The sequence below is a fragment of the Colletes latitarsis genome, chromosome 1 (assembly GCF_051014445.1).
Source record: "Colletes latitarsis isolate SP2378_abdomen chromosome 1, iyColLati1, whole genome shotgun sequence".
Taxonomy (NCBI): domain Eukaryota; kingdom Metazoa; phylum Arthropoda; class Insecta; order Hymenoptera; family Colletidae; genus Colletes; species Colletes latitarsis.
Window position 1 is genome coordinate 40,617,615 of NC_135134.1, and position 19,573 is coordinate 40,637,187.

The 19,573-nt window shown below is 37.4% G+C and overlaps 1 protein-coding gene across 14 annotated transcripts in view; it reads left to right on the forward strand.

Annotated features, from left to right (window-relative positions):
* Nucleotides 1-19,573, forward strand: part of LOC143345172 (uncharacterized) — a 219,313-nt gene that overhangs the window by 183,053 nt on the left and 16,687 nt on the right. For 8 of the 14 annotated variants that reach the window (XM_076772050.1, XM_076772098.1, XM_076772102.1 and 5 more), the window contains 13 exons: nucleotides 2,118-2,491; nucleotides 3,360-3,589; nucleotides 8,748-9,816; nucleotides 11,768-11,890; nucleotides 12,134-12,466; nucleotides 12,651-13,004; nucleotides 13,466-13,631; nucleotides 13,902-14,077; nucleotides 14,239-14,568; nucleotides 14,724-14,836; nucleotides 14,906-15,032; nucleotides 15,601-15,874; nucleotides 17,935-18,255. In XM_076772050.1, the coding sequence (XP_076628165.1) occupies nucleotides 2,118-2,491; nucleotides 3,360-3,589; nucleotides 8,748-9,816; nucleotides 11,768-11,890; nucleotides 12,134-12,466; nucleotides 12,651-13,004; nucleotides 13,466-13,631; nucleotides 13,902-14,077; nucleotides 14,239-14,568; nucleotides 14,724-14,836; nucleotides 14,906-15,032; nucleotides 15,601-15,874; nucleotides 17,935-18,255 (3,990 nt within the window). The remainder of the gene's footprint in view (nucleotides 1-2,117; nucleotides 2,492-3,359; nucleotides 3,590-8,747; nucleotides 9,817-11,767; nucleotides 11,891-12,133; nucleotides 12,467-12,650; nucleotides 13,005-13,465; nucleotides 13,632-13,901; nucleotides 14,078-14,238; nucleotides 14,569-14,723; nucleotides 14,837-14,905; nucleotides 15,033-15,600; nucleotides 15,875-17,934; nucleotides 18,256-19,573) is intronic. The other 6 variants (XM_076772080.1, XM_076772072.1, XM_076772127.1 and 3 more) reach the window with 6 other exon arrangements.

Sequence of the window (19,573 nt, forward strand, 5' to 3'; positions counted from 1 at the left end):
CCATTTTTCTTTTTCTCTTCAGTTTCGAAAACGATATCCGTTCTCTATTGTTTCATTTTTTTTAAATACCGGCCACATGACGAAACGATTATTTACGAGTTATGATAATGTAACTCTGGCATGTATTTATGCGTGCGCCTTTCGGTTTATCTCGTTTTGTTATGAGCTTCGGTGGTTCTGCAAAGCAAAGATTTATCTTGTGTAATTGAAGAAGACGGTTTCAAAATTCGCGAGCGCAGCAGAAACGCGATATCCGGCGATAACCGCTCTGCATCGAAAGCTTCGCTTTTCGAGACAGCGATACGTGAAATTTCATTCAATATTTATGCCAATTTTCCAAACGTACCGTGTGCAAAAAGTTGGTTGCGTCGAGTCGTAACAGTCGCCCGTATCGAAATTGAAATCAGTTTAGTCTATAAGTCTAAAATGGATAAAAATGTTTATAAAATTTTGGAAGTTAAGTCATAATAATTTCAGCAACCTCTCGGATGCATTTATTGTTTTAAATCAAAATTAAACCACTTTAAAATTATATACTACGATAACTAAAACTGAATCAAGATTATAATGTAAAATTATTACATTCTACGAGGCGTCTTCTATATTTGTTAATTAAAGCACCTTTTATCGTGTCGATTATATAAAATCCCGGTGATATTAGATTTAAGGAATTCATAAAATATCATCGATTACAAAATAGAAAAGCTACGAACCTTTGATCTTTCGTTTTCTTCTTCAAGCTGCGAATAATTTAAAATGTAGCAAACAAAGAAAAACAGAAATTAAATTATGGTAGAGGAATTGTATATTATTTGGTGATATTAAAATGCGAAAAATCGTTTAAATAATTTGAGATAAATATGACAGTTCTTAAACTATTCAGTTAATCTTCTCATATTTTTGTCACGGATAAAGAATTACATTAATTCTTACAAAATGAAATTCAAAATTTGTGTGTTTGTGATTTTTCTATAATTTCTAGTATTTTTGTCCAATCCAGATATAATTGTGTTTAGTTTGTCTTCATATTTCTACGAAAAGTATAGTCCACTTAATACACAAACATATTAGTTATAAAGCAGGCTAAAAGGCTCTAATTTAATATAAACCTTAAAATCTAAGTGACGTACAATTTATTTTAGCTACGACAAAGTAAATAGCCATGTAATATTTAAAAAAGCTTTAATTTCTATAAGAAAGTTTCTTAACACAAATTTTAACCGTCCGTCATGCTCGATGGAAGAATATATTAGTAATGAAATAATATACAATTCCTCTATCAAAATGGGGAATCGAAAAGGTTTTGAAAATAATTATTTCAAACTGTTATGTAAAGGTTCCGACTAAAACTCTTTAAGAACCGAAATGATATAACAGTTATGAATGAAAATGGTTCTAGTTTATGGTCACGGTTTTACAGAACCGTTATTATATCAGTTCTGAAATGATTTCGTTATACATATATCGGTTCAACTACATTATTAATAATTAAATTTGTTGATTTGCACTTACTGTGTAAGTGTATAATGTTATGTATAATTTATTTAATATCGTTCAAGGTACAGTAACAAAGTAGCAGTGTTAATAAAATAAATATGAATTAATACTAATATCCAAGGCAAAATTGTGAAAAAATTGATATATTCTTAAAAGCGTCGCAGAATACAGAAACAATATTACATAATTGACATAAGAACACCGTAGAATTGTTTTAGACCCAATATAGAACCGTTTCAGAGTCGATATAATAATTCACAACCGATGTACTATTTGAAGACGAAATGTTGGCACGCTACCCACAAGCTAAACGACGCAAGGGGCAAAGGGAATCACGAGTAGGCTCCACCCAATCCCTCCCACTGTTTAGGTTCTTGTATCGGTGATCGACTTACCTAATAACAACGAAGAACCTAAGAAGTGGAGGGGATTACGTGCCCCTTGCGTCGTTTAGTTTGCAGGTAACGTGCCACCATCTCGTCTCCCAATAGTACACAAGAATCCTTTTTATTCAAAACAATTTCCCCAACCGCTGCAACAAATCTTGTATAGTTAGACGAGCGATGAACAAGATAAAGATCTCTGTTTAATTTGAAATTAAACAATGTTATGTAATTCAGGCTGGACGAGCGAGCCACAGCCCCAAACGAAGAATCGTACCTTCAATTGCCGCTTCTTGGTGAAGCCTCCCGATGATAAAGAAGAGACTATGGAAGAGAAGCAGCAACGAGTATCGAAATATGAGTCTATGCAAATCTGTTCCGCTCTTTTGCCAAGTAATAGCGATCGTCTGGAGAGCGGTGACGTGTCCTCCGAATCCTCGGACATCGGTCCTTGCGTAATGTGCGTGGCTCGCAGGATACCCCCGAATGAGAAGCCCATTGGTTCGCCCATCGAGCAGTTTACTGTTAAGTTGGACACCACGGGGAAGATTGTCGCGGTCGATGTCAGCTGGTTGTCGCCTCCTTACTCCAAGTACCTAACCAAGGTAAGGGTACGTAAGATTCCTGATGTATTCTCTTCCGAACCTTCTAGTTACTCCAGTGGTACACACTTTTCGATATTAGGCTTTGGAAGAAAGAGTCCATCAGTGGTCCAGATAATTCAGTTGACTAGACCAGTCGTCCGACAAATGAAAGATCTCGGTTTGGAATATCGAGTAGCCGCTCTGAAACGTTTAGAAGCAAGATACGCCTTTGCTCTTTTTGTCATTTAGAACGCTGATGTTTGCGCGCGACCGATGATAGCCATATTTGCGAAGCTGATCGCGCTGTAACCGGCAGCCATTTCTGAGTAGATATATTTAGGAAGGATTTGTCCACGACGTGGATCGGTTAGCCTCTTCAGGGACGAAATATTGTCTTTGAAATAAACGAACATTTAAATTCCAACCACGAATCCCACGATCTTAAATCTAAACGTACTTTTAGCGATTAACAAACTAAATGCTGGTGAGGTAGAGATCGTCCTTGGATGAATCAGAACTTTTTTAAAAGGTTATTTTACTATCAAGAGATTCAATGCATTGACCGCCACTGAGGAGCTACCAAAATTAATTTGTGAGATGTTAAAGAGAATAAATCTAGACTCTTGAATTTTAACGGGCCTGAAAAAATAAGTTCTATGAGAAATTGTGGGTATGCTGGTATCCAATTGTCTGGAAATAAAGTTTTGAGAGGTTTGATGTGGCGATCAACGTGTTAATAGCTCCATACATTTCTATATTGTTTAACTGAAACGTTAATCAATTCACATTGAAAATGGTTAAGAAATTCCTGTTCGATGTTGGTGCATTCTCATTTTTAGAGTAAGAAATATGATAGTATACGCAAAATATACATTTGTATGAAACTTTGTTGCAGGACCTGATTGGCACTACAATAAAAGACTTGTGCCACCCTCTTGATCTCAGTAAGCTAACTGCACATTTGAACGATACGCTTCAAGTCGGTCAGAGTACCAGCGGTGTGTACCGGCTACGCGTTAGTCCTGATAAGTTCCTTAACATTCAAACAAAGTCAAAACTTTTCAAAGCAAATGTGATGAATGCACACGATACCGACTTCATTATGGCCACCAATTCCATCATTGGGTAAGTTTGAACGGCTCTGTCCTTTCTACCGACATACCTTATAGTCGTAAAACTCGTTAGATTCGCTAGACACGCGTTTGACCCCGGAGTAATCGTCATTTTTCTAAATTATGAAACTTTATATTGTCTTACGAGATTTTCGAGAAACAACTACGATTAAATCCGAGGTACGAACGTGTTAATACACTGATTACCAAAGTGACGACAAATGTAAAGAGTCAAATTCAGCTACAGATGTTTGTATAACTTTTTTTTAACGATCATCCAGATTGCTGTGGTGCTCAGTGTGTTGATATTAGGTAGAAGTAGGTAAATATATTAACAATAGGATTACGAAAGGACGAGTAGGAATTGGGTAGCAGAACTTCGATTATTATGGATTGCATCGAAATTAACGGTATTGGTAGCCACTGAAAATTAGTCGATAGTGGAAACACGAACCTGCTTTTCAGTATTTAATCGTCCCCCTTAATGAGCGCCTTAGTAATCGTCGTTCTGCCGGGTAATTAAGTTAATACAGCAATACTTGGATAACTGCGAGTCATTTTCGATTGGATAAGTGAACGATACTCATCCCTACTACTGGGAGAAGATTCCCCTTGACACACCAAAGAAGCTCAACGTCGAGCAGACTGTCTAATGTAATCTGATATCGAATATCGGTGAGACAGTGACATATACAGGGTGTTTGGCCACCCCTGGGCAAAAATTTAATAGAGGATTCTAGAGGCCAAAATAACACGAAAATCAAGAATACCAATTTGTTGATGAAGGCTTCGTTAAAAAGTTATTAACAATTAAATTCAAAAATTTCAAATCGTTCTGGAAAAATTATTTTCAGTTGCGGGAGTCAATTCCAATCATTTTTGGTGAATACACATACTTCCGAAATCCTACCCATTTGCGAGAAAAAAATTCGAGTAAGTGCTGAAAATTTTGGGTAAAAAAAAGACTTCCGAATCGTCTTGGAAAAATTATTTTTAGTTGCAGGGGTAAACTGCAAGCATTTTTGGTCAACAGACATACCCCCGTAATCCTACCCAGTTTCGAGAAAAAAATTCCTTACCGAAAATTTAATTTCTGACCAGAAATCTTGCCCGAAAATTTCATGCGAATCTTTAAAATGTCATAACTCCTGAACGGATTGGACGATTTTAATGTTTAAAAAAGCAAATTATGCGTATTTTGATGGAGAATATGTAGAAATTCTAAAAATATTCGAAAAGTTGATCCTTGAACCCGCAAAATGAGAAAAACCCCATAAAAATGGTCCAATTTTCAAACTGCCATAACTCCTACAATAGTGAGTATATTTCAATGAAACTTTTTTCTGAAGTAGAGCTCATGGGTACCTACAAAATAGTATTAGACAACTTTTCTGTAGGACGTCAAACGAAATTACTAAAAATCAAAAACGATTGTTTAAGAAAAATCGGTAGGGGGTAGGTGCTTAAATTTTTCGACAAAAAAAAAAATTTTTAATTAATTCTGAAAAAATTATTTTCAGTTTCAGGGGTCAATTACAATCATTTTTGATCATTAGACATACCCTCGAAATCCTAACCATTTTCGAGAAAAAAATCCTTACCGAAAATTTAATTTCTGACTAGAATTCTTGCCCGAAAATTTCATGCGAATCTTTAAAATGTCATAACACCTGAACGGATAGGACGATTTTCATTTTTAAAAAAGCAAACTACGCGTATTTTGACGGAGAATATGTACAAATCGCAAAAATATTCGAAAAGTTGGTCCTTGACCCCGCAAAATGAGAAAAACTCCATAAAAATGGTCCAATTTTCAAAGGGCCATAACTCCTACAATTGTGAATATATTTCAATGAAACTTTTTTCTGAAGTAGAGCTCATGGGTACCTACAAAAAAGTATTAGACAACTTTTCTGTAGGATGTCAAACGAAATTACTAAAAATCAAAAACGATTGTTTAAGAAAAATCGACAGGGGGTAGGTGCCTAAATTTTTCTTCGAAATAAAAAATCGTTCATATCGTTCTAAAAAAATTATTTTCCGCTGCGGGGGTCAATTACAATCAGTTTTGGTGAATAGACGTACCCTCGAAATCCTACCCACTTTCTAGAAAAAAATTCGAGAAGGTGTGAAATTTTTCGACGGAAAAAAAAAATTTCAAATCGTTTTGAAAAAATTATTGTCGGTTGCGGGGGTCAATTACAATCATTTTTGGTGATTAGACATACTCCCGAAATCTTGCGCATTTTCGAGAAAAAAATTCAGTACGGTCGGAACTTTAAACGTTAATAACTGTTTAATGAAGCCTTCATCAACAAATTGGTATTCTTGATTTTCGTCTTATTTTGGCCTCTAGAATCCTCCATTAAAATTTTTCTCAGGGTTGGTCGAATACCCTGTATAATATATGATGCAAAGATGAAACTTTTTTATTTTTGTTTTTTTATAAATGAAACTTTTATCAATGTATTTGTGAGAGTTTCCCGATTAAAATAAGACCAAACACAATATAATTTGTTTTTAACCTACTTCTAATAGACTATAAAATGTCATTAAATATGTAAATATGATCCTGATGAAAGTTATATTGTGTCTGGTCTTATTTTAATCAGAAAAACCTCAGTTATATTAGTAAAGGTCCCATTAACAAAAAAATTACAAATAAGTAAGTTTTTTTTATGCCTTTCTTGAAACTGAAAAGTAAACAATCTCGTGTTTCTCTCAGTTGTCCAAGATTCGCTGCATATCCTTCGTATCGCTTAATTACTCTTCTATTGGAATACATAGGCAAGGGTGACTATATCTACACGACATTCCACTTTTTGAATTTCCCGTTGCGTTGGGTTTCCGGCTAATATGTTCTGTTTTCCTAATTTCTTCGCGTTTGTTCGATCGCTACTGCTTCAAGAACTATCTCGAGCTAACTCAGAGTCATCGATAAAAAACCTAGAATGAACACAGACGACAAAAAGAAGAAACTTGAAGAGACTAAACACGGACAAAGCGTGATATTCGAATCGTTTATTCCGATTTCTTGGCGCCTAATCGGTTTGAAATTTCCGTTTCGGACGTTGAGCTGTTATTTTTTTTAGGTTTTCGAAAACGCCCATGCATGCGTCGCGACACGGGTTTTCTTCTCGGTGTTGGAGATCTGGCCACTCTTGAAACTGAAACAATTTACCCACCGTCTCTGCGATGTCGACAATATATAGGATGCGTTCATTCGTTTATGGCTTTCTAACGCTTCGAATGCTAACAAATTACCTACGTATCGCACGCTGGTTTGATCGTGCCACGCCACACAACCTTCCGCAGTGTTTTGTTTCCACATGCACCTCGTACACTGTTCCTGGAAATGGCAAAGGTTAAGAGCGTCGCTTGGCAAGCCGCTATCGAACGTTCGGGTTCACCGATCGGTGCACGATCCTTGCCATTTTCAATCTTGATTTACGAATTTCCTGACGTTTAGAAACGCGTGTTACGAAGCAAAAGGTGATCGCAAGGTTTCGTTCCACAACTATCAAAGTCGAATTACGAACAGTGTAGAAAGAGAAATTATTCAAATTTTCAGCCGGTTCCGTCGGTTAACGAAATTGCCCGTTTCCTGTTTGTTTCTGCTGACTTTTTGTCAATTATCTCCGTGAGCAGTTTCAGCAACGTTGTTACATATTGTCGAAGCGTTTTGCGCTCACCTCAGGGTTTTCGCGTTAAAGCTGTAAGTACTTAGCGAAAGTAAGATTTACCGCCATTGCAAGGTGCAGTAAGTCTCACTTACGCTTATACAACTTACATCAGGGTATCAAGGTGGCTCGATAGACGCTCAAGGCACCTCTCTCGGCGAACAGTGCACGGAATATTAAGAACATTATCTCCGTGTTTCTTGCAAACTTTTATTAGTCGCTTGTTTTTGCGTTCTTTCGATTTCGATCGCGAACAATCGATGAAATCAGCCGAGCACTGTTCGCCGCGATGGCGGGACCATTCATCGCGATACATCGCAATTAGAAATAGCATTAGGCCATTTCATAAGCCCTTGCGTATTTAAGTATGTGTATTCGAACGTACAAAGTTCTACCGGATCAAACCACGAGACGTCCATCGAGGCTTATGTTCAGTTTTCTTGTTCAACCTGTCGTTGAAGCGAGTCCGAGTAAGATGAGTAACAGTTTTTAGCTTGAAATTAACGCAAGGAAAATTTATATTAGGGATCTGGTTTTGCAATTCGACGAAGGAAAATATTAATAGTTGTTGCTAGTGTCAGTAAAATTTATGGTAGGCTGCCAAGTTGAGACTACTTTTTGAAAAAATTCACAGATCATTTTACGTTATTCGAATCCAAGGAAAATACATAAATACATATAACATTTCCTACTTTTATTTGCAATATATTTATAGTTGAAAATGGACAATTGTTTACGATCAATAGTATCTCATGGCAAGAATTGATTATAGCAAGTGTAGGGAAGAATAGTTTCGCTCTGAATAAATTACTGAAAATATACTCACACTTTGTATTTTGTTTGTATTAATATTTGATATTTGTTTTTTCTTAATAACATAAAAAGTTTGTACGAATTAATTATTTAAAGAATGTGAACATGCTTCTGTACAGTTTTCATATTGCCTTTCACTGCTGTCGTCTAGAATGCGATAAAACTATTTCTTTAATGCTGACTGTGTTGCAATTCTATCGAGATAAAAAATGTAACTTTGCTATTCCATACGTGTTTAACCATTTTGACCGTGTTTGATGTTCACAAACCATATCGCTGATCATAAAATCTGTTAATAATCAAAAATCAGTATCTAAATCTCGAGAGTTCAGTATTAAAACTAGCAAAAAAAGAAATGTAATTTTTACTCGCGGGGCCATTTGAAATCCATTGTGCAAAAGAAACGAACGATATTCAAGATCAACGAGAAAGAATACAAAATGGATTTGAAACTAATCGAAGAAGATCCATAACTGAAAAAGTATGATATACAGAGTGGAAGAAGACTGGACATCCAAGAGTATCTCTGTAGATGGATATTAAAAAATAAATAAATATACGCAAAGACTCGTGAAATGACCCAGTACACATAGTGATGCTTAGTGTTTATACTAAACAGAAAAGTGTTTAATGGTAACTGGCAACTACATGTGTTGTTTTGTTTCTTGTCCATGATAGGGACAATGACTTAACGCCTATCGAGGGTGGTCAGCTTTCCAACAACAAAGTGTGCTCAGGACACTCTAGTAACCGTTGTGCGAATAATAGTAATAATAATAATGGTAACAATAAGAATAACGTGGGTGGCCCGCTGATGCCCGTGGCACATCTGAACGGTCAAGTGAGCGGTATCAGTGGTCGGGGGTTGGCGGGTACGTCGTCGCACGGGGCCGCGACATCGTCGAACTCGATAGTATTTAGCGCGGCCGAGTCTTGCAACCCCCTGCCGTCGCTAAGTACCAGTAATCCGTTCAACCACTTTTCGGGAAACATGGACTTGGAATTCGAGCTCTTCCCCAGTTCCACATGGGACTTGGATAGTAGCAGCGGGTGGGCAGATAGGCCCGAATCGAGAGCGAGCGGGCCACCAAACTCACGACCACCTTCCCAGCCAGCCCCGACATCTCCGAGTCCCCAGGGAACGTTCTCCTCTAATTCGGCGGTGGCGCCTCACTGCAGTCCCCTACGCGCGTTCAGCCCGACCTCAGGCAATGCGGCTCACACCTTCAGTAATTCGTTCCCCTTCAGTCCGCTTCAGGAATCACAGACGTCCTCCTTGACGAACAGCGCCGCTAGTAGCGTTAGCGCGAACGGTGCCGCTGGATTGACGCCCAAGAGACAGGATGAAGGGAAGACCGGGTGCTCGACCACCAACCAGTCCGCCATGGAGGCCAACAACGCGAGAAACAATGCGACCTCCGTCGCTGGTGGTAACCCCGCGACCGGGCAGACCGGCGCCGCCGCGAGCGTCGTTGAAACTCAAAACAGTGTTGTGTCCACCGAATCCGGCAGGCTCAGAAACTTGTTGACCAAGGGGGCTAGTGCTAGTGAGGACAGTCAGGACAATACGAATAACGATTCCGAGAGCCAAAATAAGCATAGGATATTAAAGATCTTGTTGAACCAGCCGGACGAGGACGATTTTCATCCCGAGCATAATAATAAAGTGCGCACGAGTCCTAGCAACATGCCGAAACAGAGCATGGAGCATTCGAAATCTACGCTTGGAAATAATATGCTGTTACAGGTAAACAGGCTGATCTTTGCATGATCCACAAGGCGGTACCGGACTAGTACCACCCCCATCGCTTAATCCTAGAAAGATCCAGCCAGTAACCGTCGTTTTCAAGACCAACGAATGCTACGTCGAGATCATCTTTTCCATACTTTTTTCATTAAAAAATTATCTTTGAGTCTCTTGACTCCTTGCTGTACAACTGCAAGTTTGATTCGTTGTAATGTCAAGTTTCACAATAAAAAATCCGTGAGCTTTGCTTGTAATTAACCCCCACGACAAGGGGTTAAGAGTAATTGCAGTTTCGCATGTTAAGAAACAAATAATATGAATAATGTAGCTCAGAAAAATTGATTTATTTGTGTACGCTACCATTGTACTTTGTCGCTTTTTTTTCTTTTTGTTTTCAATCCAGAATACATAAGCGACAATAAATAATTCTTTAATAGTACATTGTAAAGAATTCATGACTGGTGAACTCGACAAGTCCGTTCCTTGGTCTTTCTAGGTTTTTAATCCAGTGTTTCTCGAACTTCATATTCCAAACGCTTCCCCGTTGATGGCGCTGGTGTACTGTGTCTTTGCGACAACTTCCATAATTGCTAATAAATATGGATTTATGTTTATAATAGGAAGTATAAACTTCCCCCAGATTATGTTATTCTACTAATTGGTAGCTTTCCAATTTGTGATACCGGAACTAGTTCCGTGTCTTTTATTGGCATTTGAAATTAATTAGGTAGCCAAGTTTGGGAATGTTAAATGCTGACCACTAGACAATAGATATTTGCATAGTTCATTATTCGTTGTGGAAATAACAATCCTCGTTGAAACGTGCTCCATTTTAAATATATGTAAAATAAAAATTACTGTACTAAGGTGCTCTTTGTGAAGATCTTTACCATTATGCGTATATTTTAAGTCGTGTACAAAATTGTAGGCTCTAATATTAAATCTAATAATTTTATAGTCATAAAAAGTTATATTTACATAGCTTCCTTTTACGGTAATTTGATTTTTTTATATATTTTTTGGTTAAGCAACGTATAAAAATAAATATGAACAAAAATTCAGTAAATGCGCAGTTTTATTAAATTGATTTAGTATTATTTGATAATGAAATAATTTCTTCTGTTGAGTAAACGCAAACAATAAATCCAATACAACTTCTAATTCTAATATATGAATTATATACAAAATAATAAATATGCACAACATTTTGTGGATAGTCATACAAAAAATTTTTAGTGATATTGCTTCTCAGAAATTAACTTGAATCATATTACTATTTTTAATGTTTTTACTATTAACGACAGAAAACTTTTCACCAGTTATTTTTAACAAAACTGAAATACTATGAAGTACATTTTATTAATTTCATTATATAAGTTTCTTTTTTCTTTTGAGAGTTCGTGGGCACTTACGACCATGTTTGTTAACCTCAAGGGATCCGTGGACCACAGTTTGAGAAACACTGGCTCAATCGATTCCGACAGCTTTATGCCCTTTCCCTTCTTCCATTCTTATATGCGTCTCAAAGGAATGCGGTCAGCCAAAATGTCCTTCGTAATTTAATTTTTATCTTCGAGATTTTTGGGTTATTATTATTATATTTTATCATCATGTTGGCGTTACATGTGACACTATATTTGTACTACGATGAACACATAGTATATAATCATTGCATAAATTCTTGATGAGGAATCAAAACAAGGATGAAACGTTGAATCATCTTAATTATGTTATAAACATGATCGCGCCTACGTAGGGCTTAAGAGAATATACATCTTAGCAAAGGCATACTGTATCGTTACGTTCATTTTAATTGTTGTTTTCGAGTTTTTGAAAGAAGCGAATTATTGGCTGATTGCTGTCTTTATCCTGCAGTAGTGTTGTCATCAGAAACATGTAATTTCTTAGTGGTACAGTATACTAATCTGTTCTTTATGCCTCGTTTTTCAAGTTATTGAATGAGAAAAATGACGACGAAGATGAAGAGGCTCGCGCTGGTTTGAAGAAGAGAAACGAACTTTTACAACAGCTTTTGAAAGACCAAGACGACGAGAGGAAAGTACAAGAGCAACAGGTAGGCGATCATTAGCATAACACGTTCTAATTATTTTGCAAGATTCCAAGATTACTTTTAGGAATCAATAATTCTTCTTAATCGCAAAAACGACCAAGGAAATAATGAACTTACTTCGGTTTGCCTTTTATCATGAAATGTATGGATATTCGTTTTCATATTTATTTTCTAAACTCATTAAGTATGAAATTATCGTTTCTTCAAAATTCAATCAATGGGTGACTTATCAAACGCGTTGAACAGTGCAAATCACAGGCTCGGGAAGAAGATCATCTGTTGCGGAGTCTTGGATTTCGAAACACCACGCCGTCGCCGTCCCAATCGGGCGACAACGTTGGACTTGGTGGATCAACTCAGGTCGGGCAAAAGAGACCGGGCGAGGATGGCGATTTGAACATAGCTGTGAAACGGCCCATGGACGGTTCGCACCAAGTCTCCTCTTCCGGTACATCCACCAATGCAACGAGCAAACTATGGGAAAAAAATAAAATGCTGGCGTCGCTGTTAGCTAAACAACCGCCACAGCCAACTACTATCCCACCAATACCTGCGTCTGTGATATCGGCAACGCCACAGGTAATCGAACGTTTAATTGGTGGCTCATACTCCTAATTTATTTCTCTTAGACGTAGGAGATCTGCCGTACCTTCTGCTTTGCTTTATTCGTTTAAACGGATTATTTTTTTTTCATTTACTCGTCCACAGTATTGTCCAATTTTGTCATCAGAGGAAATGATACTTTACTTTGTTTGCTACGCAGGATAAACTGCTTCGTTTAGGATTGAAACCACAACCACAACAGCAGCAGTCACAACAACAGCAGCAGCAGCAGCAGCAACAGCAGCAGCAGCAGCAGCAGCAACAACAGCAACAACAGCAGCAGCAGCAGCAGCAGCAACAACAACAACAACAACAGCAGCAGCAACAGCAGCAGCAGCAGCAACAGCAGCAACAGCAACAACAACAACCTTGGACGGGTGGCAGTATGCAATCCGTTGGTGGTAACAACACGATTACGACAACTGCAACTTCCGCGCGTACTCCTCTCCAAAGCCAGTCGAGACAACTACCTCGTCAAACAACCAATGCCTACCTCAGTCATATGCTAAGTCAGGTAATAAGAAAATAATTCTTCAGTAGCTTAACACCTCTTTCTATAAGATCGTCACTTTTCGACTATCGTTAGTAACTGTACTTGATGATTAAGATCAATTTAATTATAGTTTGTGGTTTGTATAATCTACTACATCACTTTTTAAATGTTTAATCTCTTTTTTAATTATGCTTATTACAGTTGTATAGAATTGCAATTCATTGCATACAATGGTTGCAGTGTATTTTGCAATACGTGTCCTTGTTCTTATATTAGATTCAAGGGAAAAGATTATTGTAAAAAATTCCCATTAAAATGAAATTTACGATAGTAGCCAATCTTGTATACGGTAATATATTAACGTGTTGCGTGACAGTAATTCGTATTTAGATTAAATCGACATGAAACTAAAGATTGTGCGTAAGTTAAATAACATTCTGGTTTTAATGGGAATCTCAATTACAATTCTTATTCCTTTGCAGCCACAAAGATCCCAGATGAGTCAGATGGATTCAGAATTCACAAGCAGCGGGGAGTATCATCAAACAAGCACTGATCCAAGCAGTTGGGACAACCAGTCGTCGGATCCTGACCTTTCCGACATTTTGGATCAAGTGATAGAGTTCGTGCCGGATGAAGCTATTACAGGTACATGATTAACTTTTTTTCTATTCGTTTAATAATCGATTCCTGATATGTGTTTATCTTATAATTACTCCCTAATAAATATGCTTTCCGAATATAATTCTGTACTTTCGCTGTCACAGCATAACTGCAATGCTCGCGATTTTGCTTTCTCTAACAATAGTTTCCAAGATATTTGTGAGTAATAAGTTAACACATTCATGGGATGACAAAGGTATTACTCGTGACAGCGAAAGTAGTATCATCATGGACACAATAATTTTTATTCAATAGAGTCGTCTGCGATAGCAAATCTCCTAGACGTAATTGAAGCACCACAAAACAATGTCATGAACGAGAAAATGGCGATTAACGCGATACAGAAGTCGTTGATGTTATGCGAGACTGCCGTAAATCCAACGTCTTCCACCATAACAATTCCTGGCACGCCTCCAGCTTACTCTACCGCGGTAAGTTAACACCTTTCCACGCATTTTTATAATGATCGTATAATAATCGTAATACATCGTTGTCACTGGTTCTGTTTAGTCTATGACATTTATCGGCGTACGTGTCACACGCGCCGGTATCACTTGCCATTAATTAATACTTTCGACTGGTGAAATTTCAGTTGGGTACTACACCTGTAACGACGAGCCATAGTTACCAGCCACCACCGATGTATCAGCAACAGCCCAGGATAAGGTTTAACACGCAACAAGGCGTCAGGCAGGCTACCACTCAATTCACACAGCAGCAACAATTACAGCTGCAACAGCAACGGACGAAATTGATACAACAGCAACAGCAACAACAATTAAAACAGAGGCTGCTGCAGCAACAGCAGCAGCAGCAATTACTCATTCCTTCCAATGCTACAGCTACGGACCAAATTACAACCGGCATTCATAATATTGATAACCTTCTCAACAATACTGTTGCACCTAACGTGTCGTTACAGGTAAGCTGTTAAATTACTAATATAATAATACACTACGCAGTTACACTTTTGTATGTTGGTATATTGGGTGTCCCACGTAATTGGGGAAAGCTATATCTCTAAAACGGTTAGAGATGCAAAAAAAAAAATAAACGCGTTGAATTTGTTCGTTTCAGCGGTCGAGTGTCCCAGATTCACAAGTTTCTCCAGGTTATGGGGGATCCGTCCAAATGCCTTCCGGTCACCGACTTGCTCACTCGTACTCCCATCCGTCAACGTTACCACAACAGTAAGCAGTTCGAACTGACGCTCTTAATTGCCCATTAGCTGTTACGTAACGCGGCGCTTTTATTTCTAGCCCCATTGTAAACAATAATTTCAACAGTGGTCAACAAGTGTCTGCCGCAGCACGACTCTCACCGCATTCTCCTGCTGGTATTTTGTCGTTCTCTCATCCGCAGCCGTTGTCACCACGAGTGACGCAAGTACGTTTCAAGTGTCGTTTAATTATACAAGGTGTCCTAAATGCCTGTCGCGTAGTTCATTTTTATTTTTAAGCTTCACTTTCGTTCAGTCAATCGGAAGGGTGCATCGGTCGCTCCCGAAGTACCGATATTTCTGCTTAAACCTTTCGCTCATGAAAAAGAGAATAGTCTTAATTGTTATCGTGCATTTTATTAATATTTTGTTCGTGTCTACTGGCGATTGAATCGAGACGTGTTAAGATACTGTTGACACATTGCCATCGAATGGAAATGATTTAAACGTCATTAAAACATGCAACTGTCGTTTCAATATACATTAATTATATCAAGTGTTAAATTTCCATCAGAAATAAACGTGATGATACAAAGTAATAATTATAGTAAATGAGGCAATCCAAAATTTAAACACGAATTAGTATGATACGAGAATCTACTAAACGCCCGATAGAAAGAATAATGAAAAATCATAAGCGAAAGGACTAACGCCGTGCGCATAGTTTACATTATTTTTTATGTTTGATGATGGGAATGCCGAATTTTTTTTCATATTTTTTTTCTTTATTATAAGGGCAACTATGGTAATACCCCGAGACTGTTCAACGTTAACCAGGTGAGATCGCAACAACAGCCCACCGCGCAGCAACAGCAAAGATCGATGCCGTCGCCAGGAACGCCAGCGTCTGCTCGACAGTCTCCGTTTCCGGCGGAAACCTTCCCCCCACCTACATCCCCCACAGCTAGCCAATTTCCACCTGGTCCTAATCCTGGTGCACCAAATCCTTCTGCCCAATATCGGTTGCAACGGACCACATCTACGCCATCAGCCACGACTCAGTTGCCAGGTACATTGACTTTATGCTCATAACTCTCCTTTATCGGCATCGTATCATGAAACTTTATGTCGAGATAATTTTACGAATACTCTATACCAGCGTTTCCCAAACTGTTTTAATTATGAAACATTTTTCATCTCACAATATATTTACGGAACACTTGCACTCTTCTTTGGCTGTTTTCTTTTTAAAATAAAAAACCGTGTTGTCACAACAAACAATAATATTACAAATTATAATACTACGAGAGTAGTGCGTGCTACAGATATGCTAAATTTATTTTACTTTTTCAATTATTAATTAGAATTTTTCACGGAACGAAGTTTAGGAAACGCTGCTCTATACTCACCATACAGAAGTGTATTATGAATTACTTTTATAAAAAGTTACGTGACTGTTCATCTTCGATTACGGACGCTGTGATATTTTTTAATTTTTTGTATGTGACGGTAATGTGTATAATTGCGTAGTACGTGGGTTAATGGAAATGAAACGTTCAGGTCGTAGATGATTTTCAACGCGCGATAGTTGGTTTAACTACGAATTTTATATTTTGTGCTAATTGTTCGAGAATTCAAGGATGGTGATCGTGCTGTCATTTCGTTCGTTATTCTGGGCGTCTTTAAAGACACTTGCATTATTACATATTGGTGCGGTTAAATTTAAGCATTAATACGAATGAAAATATACAATACGAAGCGGAAAATATGTGATTTAAAAAAATAAAATTTGTTTGCAATAGGTAAGTACACAACCGATTAAAATATTTATTTCTATTCTATTTGATGTTCGAGAACACTAAAAATACGTTTAGACTAGACGAAATTGCATATAGATATCATTAGTCATTTTTTTTTTATCTGTAATTTCTCTTTGTCGTGATTGTGAGAATAATTTGTGTGGAATTTCATACTACAGGCTTCTTAAGAGCAGGAATGAAATACGTACGTCATAAATGATCCAGCTTTAATCTTATGTGATCGCCGTTCAATAGTTAAATAGAATTAAGGAAAGTTTTTTCCTATTATTTTTAAATAAAAAATTAATCTTTATTTACTTTTATAAATAACTTTAACTTGAGTAAAGTGTTCCTCGAAAAACAAAATATTAAATATGTTCACTTATTGTTGTTAATCGTTGCATTTTAATTACTGTGGACTAAAGACGATTAAAAACATTTATCTTAGAAAAAAAAGAATATTAAAGGTGTATTATAAAGGGTAGGCACTTGCGTTTAACCCTAATCTTACCAGGTTGTGACTTTAGATCTGTAAGAAAATTCATTTATTAACACTAGATTTACGGACTGCGCATATTTTTATTGAAATCTTTTATGTTTATGATTACGTTAAAATGCGGTTGTTCTTTTAATTAGGACATATATTCATATCATTACGGCATAAATTGCTAACAAATAATATTTATGAGTTCTATAACCTTAATTATGGAATTCGAAATTGATGGGTTCTGTAAATCTAGCGTTAACGACATTTTACGTATTTTATAAGTTAATAATACATAAAATGCAATTTGTGTGCATTGTATAAGCACCATTCTCATGTTCAAATATGTCACATTTTTAAACAAGAATACTAAAAGAATAATTGCATAGAATAATAGAGTATTAACAATGGTTTTGAGAAAAAAACGCATTCAAGTTGCTGTAGTTTTTCCAATTGTTACATTACTATAAGATCAACGTCATCTGTTTGTATCTAGACAAGACACTCCTAATATCTAGATCTAGATTAATTTCTTAAAATTTTTGTTTAAGTGTCAATCAGGAAAAGATGAATGGTGTTATAATGATGTACTCTATAAATGAATTTGCATACCTTACAGATGTTAAAACTCTTATGCCGATAGGATTAGGATTAACGCGAAATATCATAGGGAGGAAGGAGCAGCTAGCGTGTCAGGGATTTTAATCATAAAAGCGTTATTAATTTCAATGCGACTGCACGGCTGTCGACTTCTCAATGGCTCGAAGCATGGAAGGAAGCCTCTAGGAGCGTTAAATGTATGATATGAAGCGAGGAACAAGGAGATAGACACGCTTGATGTTGCAGGTGGGCTCGGTTCGCCCCGGCACTACGGCGGAGTGAGTAAGGAACAACCTCTTCTTTCACCTAGTCATCCACATTCGGGTTGCCCGGCAACACCGACTCACAATCAACACAACGTAACGAATACCCAACAACACTTCTCCAACCAACAACATTCTTCTATGATATACCACACGACCGCCAATACTATCAACACAGCTGACATGCAGAGCAATCAGTTCTGTTACGATCGGACGTCTGTTCCACTCTATTCGTCAGGGCCTGGGGACACGCAGGACGCCAGGCCTCTGCCTCCCGGTAATCCTGTCAATCACCAATTGGGTGGTAAGTCATGTGACCATTTAATGTCATGTGACCATCACTTCGTCATCATTACACCCCTCACCCCGTACCCTGTCCGAGCTCTGTCTTATCTAAATACCTCGTATCACCAAACGACGCAAAGGCATGAGACATTTTTTGGTACGTGGAAGCACATCATTCTCTCACAAACACACCCCATCGTTGTATAATTCGAGCAGTGTATATATGATGATAGCCTTGAAAGCAGAGTTGTCATGCGTTCAGTATACCTACCCATCATGCCCTGCAAGCCTCCTTCACATCTTATGCTATATTTGGGAAGCGGTGGTTGCGTGTTTTGTTGCGTGGCTAATCAGGTTCTGCTGGAGTATCTAGCAATCGTACCTTAGTTACTCGGACCACTTCCTTTCGATCTCGATTCATCGTGTCATTTCATACGCATTGATCTTTCTCTTTTTTCTCTCTCCTTTCTCTTTCTCATCGATGGTACGTTACCTTTTTTTTTTTTCTACTGGATACAAATTACAGTTTCTCTAACATTCGACGAAGCAAACAGCTTTCTTCGTTCTTATAAATAATACGTCTTTTAGCTTCTTTACTTTTTCTTATTTTCTGGTAGCATCTGTCCGATATCCCCCGTCAAATCTGAACCTTAGGTTTCGACGAGCAAGGTCAACCATCATCATAATTCGCTCTCACATCTATCTTCTCCGATCGTTATTTTCACACACCTGACGACAACGTCGACGCAGAGTAGCGTACCCTGTCGAAATAGTGCTAATTGTTGCATGATGCTTTTATTTATAGTTTCAAATCCAGCTAACGTCATAACTATACCCGTTGGAATGTACTCTTCGTTCATTCTGTAGTATGAAAATACGAATCAAGAAACACCATCCCACATTTTCTTTCCTTGCGATCTTGTTTAAAAGATACGAATCTGTTGCATAGAAACAAAATGGCTGCAGCGAATTTATTTTCTCTTGGTTGAAGATAGAGGAACATAACACTGGATCAAATTGTTTTCGACTAGAGCAGTATATTCTATAGTTGGTAACTTTGAATATTTTGATGACGTTAGCAAACGTTAAAATATTTAATAAAAGGTTAGCAAACACTGGACTATCTACATTATACAATTTAGATTTATGTTAAACTGTAAGTCGTTCGATATTAATCTTCACTGTTATTTTCATAAGTAGCAAGTTTTTTAACACTTTGGATATTTGAATAAGATTTACGAATTGTAGCAAAGTTACAAAAATAAGTACCGAAACAAATTTTAGGTTATGTAATTTAGAATGCATAATATTGTACGATTTTCATCTGGCAGTGAATG